General features: G+C 37.9%; 2 protein-coding genes across 3 annotated transcripts; one reads left to right on the top strand and one right to left on the bottom strand.

The window, feature by feature from the left end:
• Positions 1–3,485: 3,485 nt before the first annotated feature.
• On the top strand, positions 3,486–4,181 carry atoh1b (atonal bHLH transcription factor 1b; the record flags this gene model as incomplete). The annotated part of the gene is made up of 1 exon (XM_081382189.1): positions 3,486–4,181. The coding sequence occupies one exon, from the start codon at positions 3,486–3,488 to the stop codon at positions 4,179–4,181; it is 696 nt and encodes a 231-aa protein (XP_081238315.1).
• Positions 4,182–4,371: 190 nt separating this feature from the next.
• On the bottom strand, positions 4,372–9,851 carry dok3 (docking protein 3). Of its 2 annotated transcripts, none has more exons than XM_081382187.1 (2): positions 9,679–9,845; positions 4,372–7,847 (listed from the first exon to the last, which is right to left on the bottom strand). In XM_081382187.1, exons 1-2 carry the CDS (start codon positions 9,796–9,798, stop codon positions 6,639–6,641), a joined length of 1,329 nt encoding a protein of 442 aa, XP_081238313.1. In that variant the 5' UTR covers positions 9,799–9,845; the 3' UTR covers positions 4,372–6,638. The 2 variants fall into 2 exon arrangements, with proteins under 2 accessions (XP_081238313.1, XP_081238314.1); XM_081382188.1 differs by having other exon boundaries at positions 6,403–7,847; positions 9,653–9,851.
• Positions 9,852–10,118: the final 267 nt, after the last annotated feature.

Genomic DNA, 10,118 nt, shown 5'->3' with positions numbered 1-10,118 from the left:
CCTGGAAATATATTTTTTGCAGTGTTTCGTCAGCAGAACAATCCAAAAACACATTGTAAAAAATAAAAATAAAGATCAATAAGTAGCTAATGACAACATATGTTTTTACATTGCTTTAACTCTTCAAAAGAAGTTAAGCAATTTTCTACTTTTCTTAGTTATACAAAATTCAACTTATGTTTTTTAAGTCAGTTTAATGTAGGCCTAATTTAAGTTGAAATGACTTAAGCATCCAAGTTCATTGAACTTAAAAATTTAAGGTAGTTTTTTTCTATCCCTCTGGCCCCTCAGAGATGTTGTGAACAAGGTCTATAATGTTTGAGCACTTGACAAAATGTATAATGCGTTTATTTATTAGGCTACTTAATTAAAGATGTAAATATTAAAAATAAAGCATAAACAAATGCGTGGCAATTTGGGTTGCAGTCTTATTAATGACAATTAGGATTAACAGTTATTCAAATACTTATTGAAATCATTATTTTTCAGAATTTATAATCGAAAACGATCATCTTGATTATTCTTTTCTGTTTTTCATTAATCACTCGTCACTTTTGACGCTGTTCTGCCAAAACCTCACTAAACACTGTGCATCAATAACAATAATGACGCCATGGGAGCTCATAAATTGACCTTTGATATGTTCCCAACACCTTCCGCGGTCCTCCACTGTCCGCCACCCCCGTCTCAAGGCCTATATACAGCAGATGGGGAGTGTGTCTCTGTCTGCTCAGGGCTGCAGGCTGTTGCGCTGGCAGTAGGATAGCGAGAATTAAATATTCATGTAAAAAATGAATGGAGAACCCCTGCGCGGAGAGCGTGCCCATTTATTCAGCTCGCGCAAGCCTCATTAACCCGATGACTGGCTAGCAGGTCACGCTGATTTCCTTACCAACATTTAACATCTACCGCCTGTCTTCAAACACACACACACACACACACACACACACACACACACACACACACACACACACACACACACACACACACACACACCAACAGAGCGACAGAGAGGAATTTCAGACCTTCCCTTTGGAGTTGCAGAAAATAATTGGCTTATTCAGATAAAACCGGGTATAGTTTATCATGTCTTTGATGTTTTGATGTTTTTTTTTTTAATCTTATGTTCAGCAAATGCAGAAATACAAATGTCTTTTTTAAAAGTAGCCTAGTAGGCTACCCCTTACAAATATTTGACCACAGTTGTCAAAATACCATTATTTGCCGACACATGCCACCAAAAAGAACGATATTAAACAACACATTACAGAAATTCTACAAAATATTAGCTTATTTAAAAATTAGCCTAGCTTATTTTTTAAATTAATCACAAAAAATAATAATAATTAAAAAAAAAAACTCGTAGACTAGGCTAAATTTAGATGCTGCTATGCCCAGCAAGCATTTTTGCGTTTAATAGACGTCAAATAGCCGTCCAAACACAGCCCTGCATGACGTCTAGCTAACCTTAGCCCAATAATAGAAGCACAGGCTATGTAGAACATGTCAAATAAATGAAACCAAACACCTTGTAATCACTGTTATCTTTTCTTACATGATGGAATATGTATAACAGCAAGTTATTTTGGCAAAAACGACATGTAACCAAATTCAAGGTTATTTTGGCTAGAAGTGGGTTAGCCTATAACCAGACTGTTGAAATGACAGCTATTGCTTGCTGGGATACTACATTTTTATTTCAAAAAACATATACAGTGCACTTTGAAAAGGAAGAATACTTTACTATGATTTTAAAGAAGCATCAATATGGAATTTTGACACTATTATTTCCGTAGGCCTATAGGCTACTTTTTATAAGAACTGCGCGAGGCTCGAGGAGAGCTGGCCCCTGTAAATTAAAATGATGATGTTGCTCAGTGATTAACACTGTCTTGGATGAGGGGGGGGAAGTGTGAAAGTTAAACGATCCCTGGACGCGTTGCAGCATATGGGAGACGTTAGTGTCGGCCTCTGACTGTGAGACGGGTGCCAGGGGACAACAGATGACTGGGCTGAAGTTTGCTACTCTATTCAACTCTCACGAAGAGCAGCCTCAGAGGGGCCACTGTCATCATACTCTCTCTCTCTCTCTTCCTATGTGCAAAACAGTCTCGTGTCAAAAGACCTTGACTTGGACGTTAAAAAAACAAATAAACAAGAAATAGACCTATAGAAAACATCAGCGACTCCCTAGCCCAGCTGTTCGACACAATGTTGACATAGATAGGCGTCTATGCTAACTCTGCGCATTTACAAAATTTGATAGGCTAACTAAATTAATGGCATGCACATACAAACAAGTAAATAAAAATACACTATAATTAAATACACAGGCAAATACATATAGGCTACCTTTCAACTGCGTGTTTTAAAAGTTTCAGTAACCACAAGTTAGTTATCTAGCCTAGCTCGCGAACAGAAGTCCCCTTCGCCTGAGGAGGTAACACGCAGTTTCCGTTCAGACGCACGACGACACAAAATAACCCCTGTCATTGTTTATCATAGGCTATATCGAGATTTTTTTTTTTTTTTTTTACACCATAAGCATATTTAAAAATAAAAATAAAAAATGGTGTTTTGTTTAAAACATCGTTAAGACTTAAGTTAACTTAACTGCTGGCTTAATAAATAAAAAAATAGATGAAAAAGAAGAATCAAAATTGGCTATTGCAATAAATTATTTTCTTTAACTTTAAACAACATGGTCGTTTCGTGTGTTGTTACTGAGCGTCTCCACCTATGATTTGTCCAAATATTGTTTTGCTTCATTGCTAAATGATTTATGACGAGACTGAAGACACTTATCAGTTTTCCTGGACTTCGCTGGCGACAGGTGCGACTCACGAACTGCTTTCCACCTGCTCGTTTTATTGCTGCAGATTTTACAGTTTATTTGAGAAGAAATATGACGCTGCTATGCAAGTTTCTTGCTAGATTTTATTGAATACCAATTCCGTTGCTTATCTTGGAAAGTGGATAAGGATGTTAGATCAAGTCCTCTGAGGTTTGAGATTTGAGTTCTTTTGACTAGACTATTTTTTTTAAACCACCCAGAAAACACATCACAAAATATGTCATGATTTAGATGTAAATAAAATAAAACATAATTTTAACATAGATATTACATGCTATTTAAATCCAAAGTAGGCTAAATTAGTTAGGTTAAAGCAAATGTTAAAATTTCAGTTGATTAAATTCTAATCTGTGTTGTGATCGTTCTTTGGAAAATCTTCTATCACCCCAGGACATGCGAGGAAGAAAAAAACAACTCTTTATTCTATGGAAGATTGAGGAGCATTTTCTATTGGCTGTGGGCACTCAACAGGAGCATTCAGGGGGAGGAGGGAGGGAGGTGATGCCACTATAAGGCCGACAAGGATCCTGTCTGAAGGTAAAGGGCCCACCCAAGGCACCAAGATTGAGTTCAGCATTCTCCATACTTGATTTTTATTTTTTTATTTTTTGTAGCCTACATTATATCAGTCATGACAGCAAAAACCAAACTTTTGCACTGGTCAGATGGAAAATTTCGGGGACGACCTGATGAGTTTTCTCTCTCTGAACATCCGAGGTTGACCCGCAGTGACCCACGGGCCTGGATGACCTCCGCGACCCCCCCGTACTCATCCGCAGGGGACCACTACACTCACACGTCGGTGGATGCCGCCATGGACGAGTACATGTCTGGAGACAACAGTCCTTTGACATCGGAATCTGATCTGGGAGGATCTAAAGCACATGGGGGTTCCAAGCAAAATCCCCCCGGACCTCAAAGACACAGACGTGTGGCCGCTAACGCGAGAGAAAGGCGGAGGATGCACGGACTGAACCGAGCGTTCGACAAACTGAGGAGCGTCATTCCGTCCTTGGAGAACGAGAAAAAACTCTCTAAGTACGACACCCTTCAGATGGCGCAGATTTACATCACAGAACTGTCCGATTTGTTGGATGGCGTTGTGCAGTCGGATTGCAGAGAGCTGAGGGATGGATGCAGCGCATCTGGCAACCATGGTAACCTTGGTCAGAGGAGTTCAGCTCAGACTTTGAGGACCAGCATCCCTTACGCAATGGACGCACCTTCTAATTTTGTTCCGGAGAAAAATGATGTCACGTTAAATGCGAGTGATGGCGAATCGTCCCATTTCAGCGACATCGAAGAAGGACAGACTGGAGGACGCTGATGGCTTTGCTGGATTGACTTTGAGACTGTGGCACTCTGATTAATCATAATTTATTTGTCTGTGTTTTAGTAGACACTGAAGGAACCAAATAGATAGGCCCTGTTGATAATGGTTAGTTCTTCTAGACAATGCTTCATTAGGCTACTTGATTGTCAACATTTCTGAAAACTCACAAAAAAGGGAAGGAAAAAAATATACAAGCCCTTTAATTGCACTTTAAAACATACAATTACATAAATTTGGATTTTTTTTCCATTCCACGTGTACAAAACCTTCACCAGCAATGACAAAAATGCTATTTATGTCTCTGTGATTTTTTATTACCTCAAAATTTTAATAAAGATTTTCTTTTCATATATTTATCGGGATTGCTTCGCTTCATACATTGGTTTCATCAATCTGAATGGCTGAAAAACGTTGCACTTAGCCTATTATTACATTTATAAAAAAAAAATAAAAAAAAGAAGTTGTTTCATTCATATGGAAGCGTATTGCATTCACTTGAGGAAAAAAAATCTACTCTGTTTTTCTGAATTAATGAGTTAATTATCTCAGAATTCTGAGATATTTTTTTCTTGAAATAAAAATATTTGCAATGTTTTTCTGAATTAATGACTTAATTATCTCAGAATTCTGAGATAATTAAGTCATTAATTCTGAAAAACAGCAAAATTTTTTAAATGAAAAATTATCTCATAATTCTGAGATAATTAAGTCGTTAATTCACAAAAACAGAACAAAATATTTTTTTATGAAAAATGATCTCAGAATTCTGAGATAATTAAGTCATTAATTCAGAAAAACAGAGCAAATATTTTTATTTCAAGAAAAAATTATCTCAGAATTCTGAAATAGTTAAGTCATTAATTCAGAAAAACAGCAAAAAAAAATTATTCATGAAAAATTATCTCGTAATTCTGAGATAATTAACTCGTTAATTCAGAAAAACATAGCAAAACAAATTTTCATGAAAAATTATCTTGTAATTCTGAGATAATTAACTCGTTAATTCAGAAAAACAGAGTAGATTTTTTTCCTCAAGTGAATGCAATACGCTTCCGTACATTCGGTATCACATTCCATTTATTAACCAGCACTAGTAGCGTTTGAAACAGTTTACCAAAAACTCGCTCTTTCTTTAGGTTACATAGTTTCTCCAGTAGTTGGTGACAAAGTAGCCCAAGTGTCTTTTAGTGTGTTGTGTGAGTCGTTAGAACGGATTTACTCAATAGATTTGTTCACGACTGAAATAAAATCGTTTAAAAAGTTACACGCTTTCCCAATATCAACAAATCAGGTAGGCCTATGGAAGTATGACTTTTGTTGAACCTTAAAATTATCAAGACCCTAACGAGTTTCTGTAGGCCCATCACCCGTATGCCATTTCAATTGAGTCAGCATTATTGCAAACCAATTTCTTAAATTGATTCAAACTCGACTGACTCACATGATGAGTCTCCGTTGAATCGGTCAGCACAGCAGCCTCTTTTCACGAACGACATGCTTCACTCAAACAATTCGTTCAAGAATGAGTTTAATCAAATAACTTCTTTGGTTTAATCAAGGGCGAGGCCACAAGGGGGCGTGTTTGTAGTAGTCCAATCAATGAACTGCTTATTCAAGGTCAGGGTTTAAAGACATGTGAGGCAAAGATAACTTAAAGGATGTATTAAAACAGTGTTTCCCTACCCTGTTAATGGAGGCACACCAACAGTACACATTTTCGAACTCTTCCTATTCAGACAAGTCTCAACTAATCCGCTCCTTAGTAGAGACTCCAATACCAGAAATAGATGGGTCAGATAATAAGGGAGACGTCCAAAATCTGTACTGTTGGTGGACCTCCATGAACAGGGTTGGGAGATGCTGCATTAAAGTGATAGTTTATCCAAAAATAAATATTGTGTCATCATTCATTCGCCCTCAAGTTGTTCCAAACCTGTAAGAGTTTCTTTCTTCTGTTGAACACAAAAGAAGATATTTTGAAAAATGTTGCTAACCAGACAGTTGATGGTAGCCATTGACTTCCATATTAGGAAAAAAAATACTAAGTCAATGGCTACTGTCAACTGTCTGGTTGCCAACAGTCTTCAAAATACTTTCTTCAACAGAAGAAAGAAACTCATACAGGTTCGGAACAACTTGAGGATGAGTAAATGATTACAATTTTCATTTTTGGGTGAACTATCCCTTTAAAAGACACCGCACCCAACTATTTCATGCCAGCGACCAATTGTTTTATTGGTTAGTAATACACATTTTTACAAAGACTTTTCTAATAAAATCATTTACTTTAGTATTCATATCATACAGTTTTCTCTAGATTTAATCATTAGCCTATCTCACATATTCTGTACATTATTATTGAAAAAGTATGTGATAACTTACCACACCGTATAACGCATATCACTTACATCAATCAGGCTAGCAATAACCTCAACTATAGACATGGAAACCTTAATCAGTCATCTCCTCATCTATATTGTCTATCTGATCGCGACTTCCCCCATGTGACCTGGAAGGCAATTGGGGTTGCATTTTGGATCGCTCTTTAAAAAGAATGTTAGAAAGGGTCTGTTTGAAGTCGACAGTGATCACGGGAGTTTGTTGGTCAGCGTTTGGCTGCTCTTGATCATCGTTGTTCTCAGTCTGTCTGTTCTTAAGCTTGGAGGCAAAATTCACTTTGCTATACAGATCCTCAATATTGGGTTGATCCTGCTCGGCAGTTGTCTTAGCAGTCCAGTTAGTGTAGGGAGGAGTCTCATCATCGCTGCTCTCAGAAGGTTCTTGTGATGATTTCCATTCCTTCTCTTTCTCCACAATTACATCTGTATCTGGATTCATGTGAATTCCAAAGTGATGTGGTAGACTGGGAGGTGTTGCAACTCTTGGGAGATTCATTTTTGCTCTTGGTTTTGGTTGTGGAAATATTACTGAATACAAAACATCATCTGGGCTACCCACAGGGCTTTTGACACAAGAAGGTGGATCTGGTAAGGAGATGTTTCTGCGTGATGGTGCCGGACATGGTCTTTCTAGATTTAAGTTAGCCGGAGGAAGCTTTTTAACATTAGGCCTGTCCCGTGGATTGATTTTAGGCAAGGGTGGTGGCAGTGGAGGGGCTGGTCGAGGAGGGTTGGATGATGCCAGTAGCTCTTGGACATTTTGGTTTGTGAGAGCTCCTTCCATGACCCTGTGTTTTGGCTGCCCATAATTCTGCAGTGCAGGTGGGCAAGGTCTTTCCTGATTCTTGTTGACTTTAGTTTTGGGTTTTGGTGAAATTGGTGGGGCTGAAATGGCTAGTGGAAGGGGTTTGGGTGGTGGCAACCGCTCTTGGAAACTCTGGTGTACGAGAACCTCCTCAATGGTTTTGTGTATCGGCTGTCCATATTTGCATTTTAATGCTGGGCGCGGTCGCTCTTGGTTCATGCTGATTGGAGGAAGCATTTTCACCTTAGACTTGTCCTGTGGTTTGCTTTTAGGCGAGGGGGGCTGAGGTGCAAACTCTTGCGGAAGAGCAGAAGCTTGTGCCAGCAGTTCTTGGACACTCTGGTGCATGATGGCCTCCTCAATGGCCCTGTGTATTTGTGACCCCTGTTTTGATAAGAAAATGAACTGACCCTCCCCAGTGTGACAGCGACGACCAGCCTCGATCATAATTCCCCCCTGAAAAGACATAAAAAGTTCAAATTCAAAAACGTTTATTCACTTATATTCAAAAAACTGAAACAAGAAAATAATTCTATATTTTCAATCATTAAAGATCCTCCTTGCCAAAACATTCTGTTTCTACTCAAAGAATCCAGAAGAACTTTCCACAAAAATTGTAAGCAGCACAATTGTTTTTAACATTGATAATTATAAGAAATGTTTCTTGAGCACTAAATCAGCATGATAGAATGATTTCTGAAGGATCATTTGACAGTGAAGACTGGAGTAATGATGCTGAAAATTCAGCTTTGACACCACAGAAATAAATATTAAAATACATTAAAATTGTTTTATATATATATATATATATATATATATATATATATATATATATATATATATATATATATAAAAAAAAATAATCGTAATAGTATTTCACAGTATTACCTTTTTTTTACTGTATTTTTGATAAACTAAATGCAATTTTTGTGAGCATAAGGGGCCATTTACACAACACCATTTTTATTTCAAAACAGAATTTTTTTTATTGCGTTTAAAGGGTTAGTTCACCCAAAAATGAAAATTCTGTCAGTAATTACTCACCCTAATGTTGTTCCAGCCCCGTAAGACTTTCGTTCATCTTCGGAACACAAATTAAGATATTTTTGATGAAATCTGAGTGCTGGCTCACTCCTCCACAGGCTTATGGACACTATAACTTGCTGGCCCAGAAAAGTTATTAAAGACATCATTAATATAGTCCAAGTGACTCCAGTGGCTCAATCTTAAGTATATCAAGCGACGAGAATACTTTTTGTGCGCAAAAACAAACAAAAATAACGACTTTATTCCACTTTTCATTTCCTTCTCTCTGGGCCTCGAGTCTTTTCACGTAGTGTTTTTGCGTAGCGCGTCTGTGTTGCACGTCACCACGCATCACACACATGACCAGCGTCGCCCAATAGTGAGCCTACGTGGTGACGTGCAACACAGACGCGCTGCGCAAAAACACTACGTAAACTAACTCGAGGCACAGAGAGAGAATGAAATGAATAGTGGAATAAAGTCGTTATTTTTGTTTGTTTTTGCGCACAAAAAGTATTCTCGTCGCTTTATAAACTTAAGATTGAGCCACTGGAGTCACTTGGACTATATTAGCGATGTCTTTAATACATTTTCTGGGCCAGGAAGTTATAGTGTCCATAAGCCTGTGGAGGAGTACGTGAGCCAGCACTCAGATTTAATCAAAAATATCTTAATTTGTGTTCTGAAGATGAACGAAAGTCTTACGGGGTTGGAACAACATGGGGTGAGTAATTACTGACAGAATTTTCATTTTTGGGTGAACTAACCCTATAAACCGTTTTGAAAGACTGAAAACGCAAGATTTTGAAAACGGGTTTCAAAAATGTACGTTTTTGAAAACACTACTGTTATCGTCTCCATGTAAACAACAAAAATGCAAATTTGAAAACGTTGACGTGCGTATTACGCGTTTAGTCTATAGGCACATAGTGCTTCTTTACAAAGTGAAATCGCCAACTTCTGGCCTGACAGCAGAATACAGTGTTTTAGTCGTTTCCGCGGATTCGTGTGAACGGGGATCGTTTTGACAAAGTTGTCATCTGTACGCAAAAAACGCAAAGGAAAAACTTTTCAGTTTTTAGTACATCATCGTCGTGTAAACGTGCCCTAAGACAGTGGTTTTTAATCATGGTCCTTTAGGGATATATACATATGTGTATATACATGTGTGTGTGTGTGTGTGTGTGTGTATATATATAATTTATATAAGCAAAAATGTTGAGTCAGAGGGTTACATATCTCTTTATTCCTCATGAAGCACCTTGACTTGGCCAAATCTCCGGAGGAGCCTGTAGGGCCAGCAGTAGATGGACTGTCCGGTCTTGAGGTCCAGCAGGCAAATAGCCTCTTTCTCAGAAGACAGCAGGTATGAACCAGACATCCTACACCTCTGAGACGCATCTGTGCTCTGCACTGTCACCTGGAACTGGCCTGTGGGGTGGAATTCATAAAAACATCAAACCAAAGTCTCTCTGGACAAACCCTGTGATGTCAGACCTCTGGAATGAAAGACTAAATAAAGTATATATTTTACAGGGTGGCCAAGACTTATGAAGTAGGCTAGTGAAATTGATTACATGAATAATTTATTCCCCTGTAGTCAATAATTTTTATCCATTAAAACTCATCTTAGATCACCAAAAGTACATAAAAAAAAAAAAAATCCCTTGACATTTTGACAAATTTGCCTTAAAATAGCTT

This window comes from Scardinius erythrophthalmus, assembly GCF_964197995.2.
Source record: "Scardinius erythrophthalmus genome assembly, chromosome: 13".
Lineage (NCBI taxonomy): Eukaryota > Metazoa > Chordata > Actinopteri > Cypriniformes > Leuciscidae > Scardinius > Scardinius erythrophthalmus.
The sequence above is the reverse complement of the archived record's forward strand: the minus strand, read 5'-3'. Positions and strand labels throughout refer to the sequence as shown.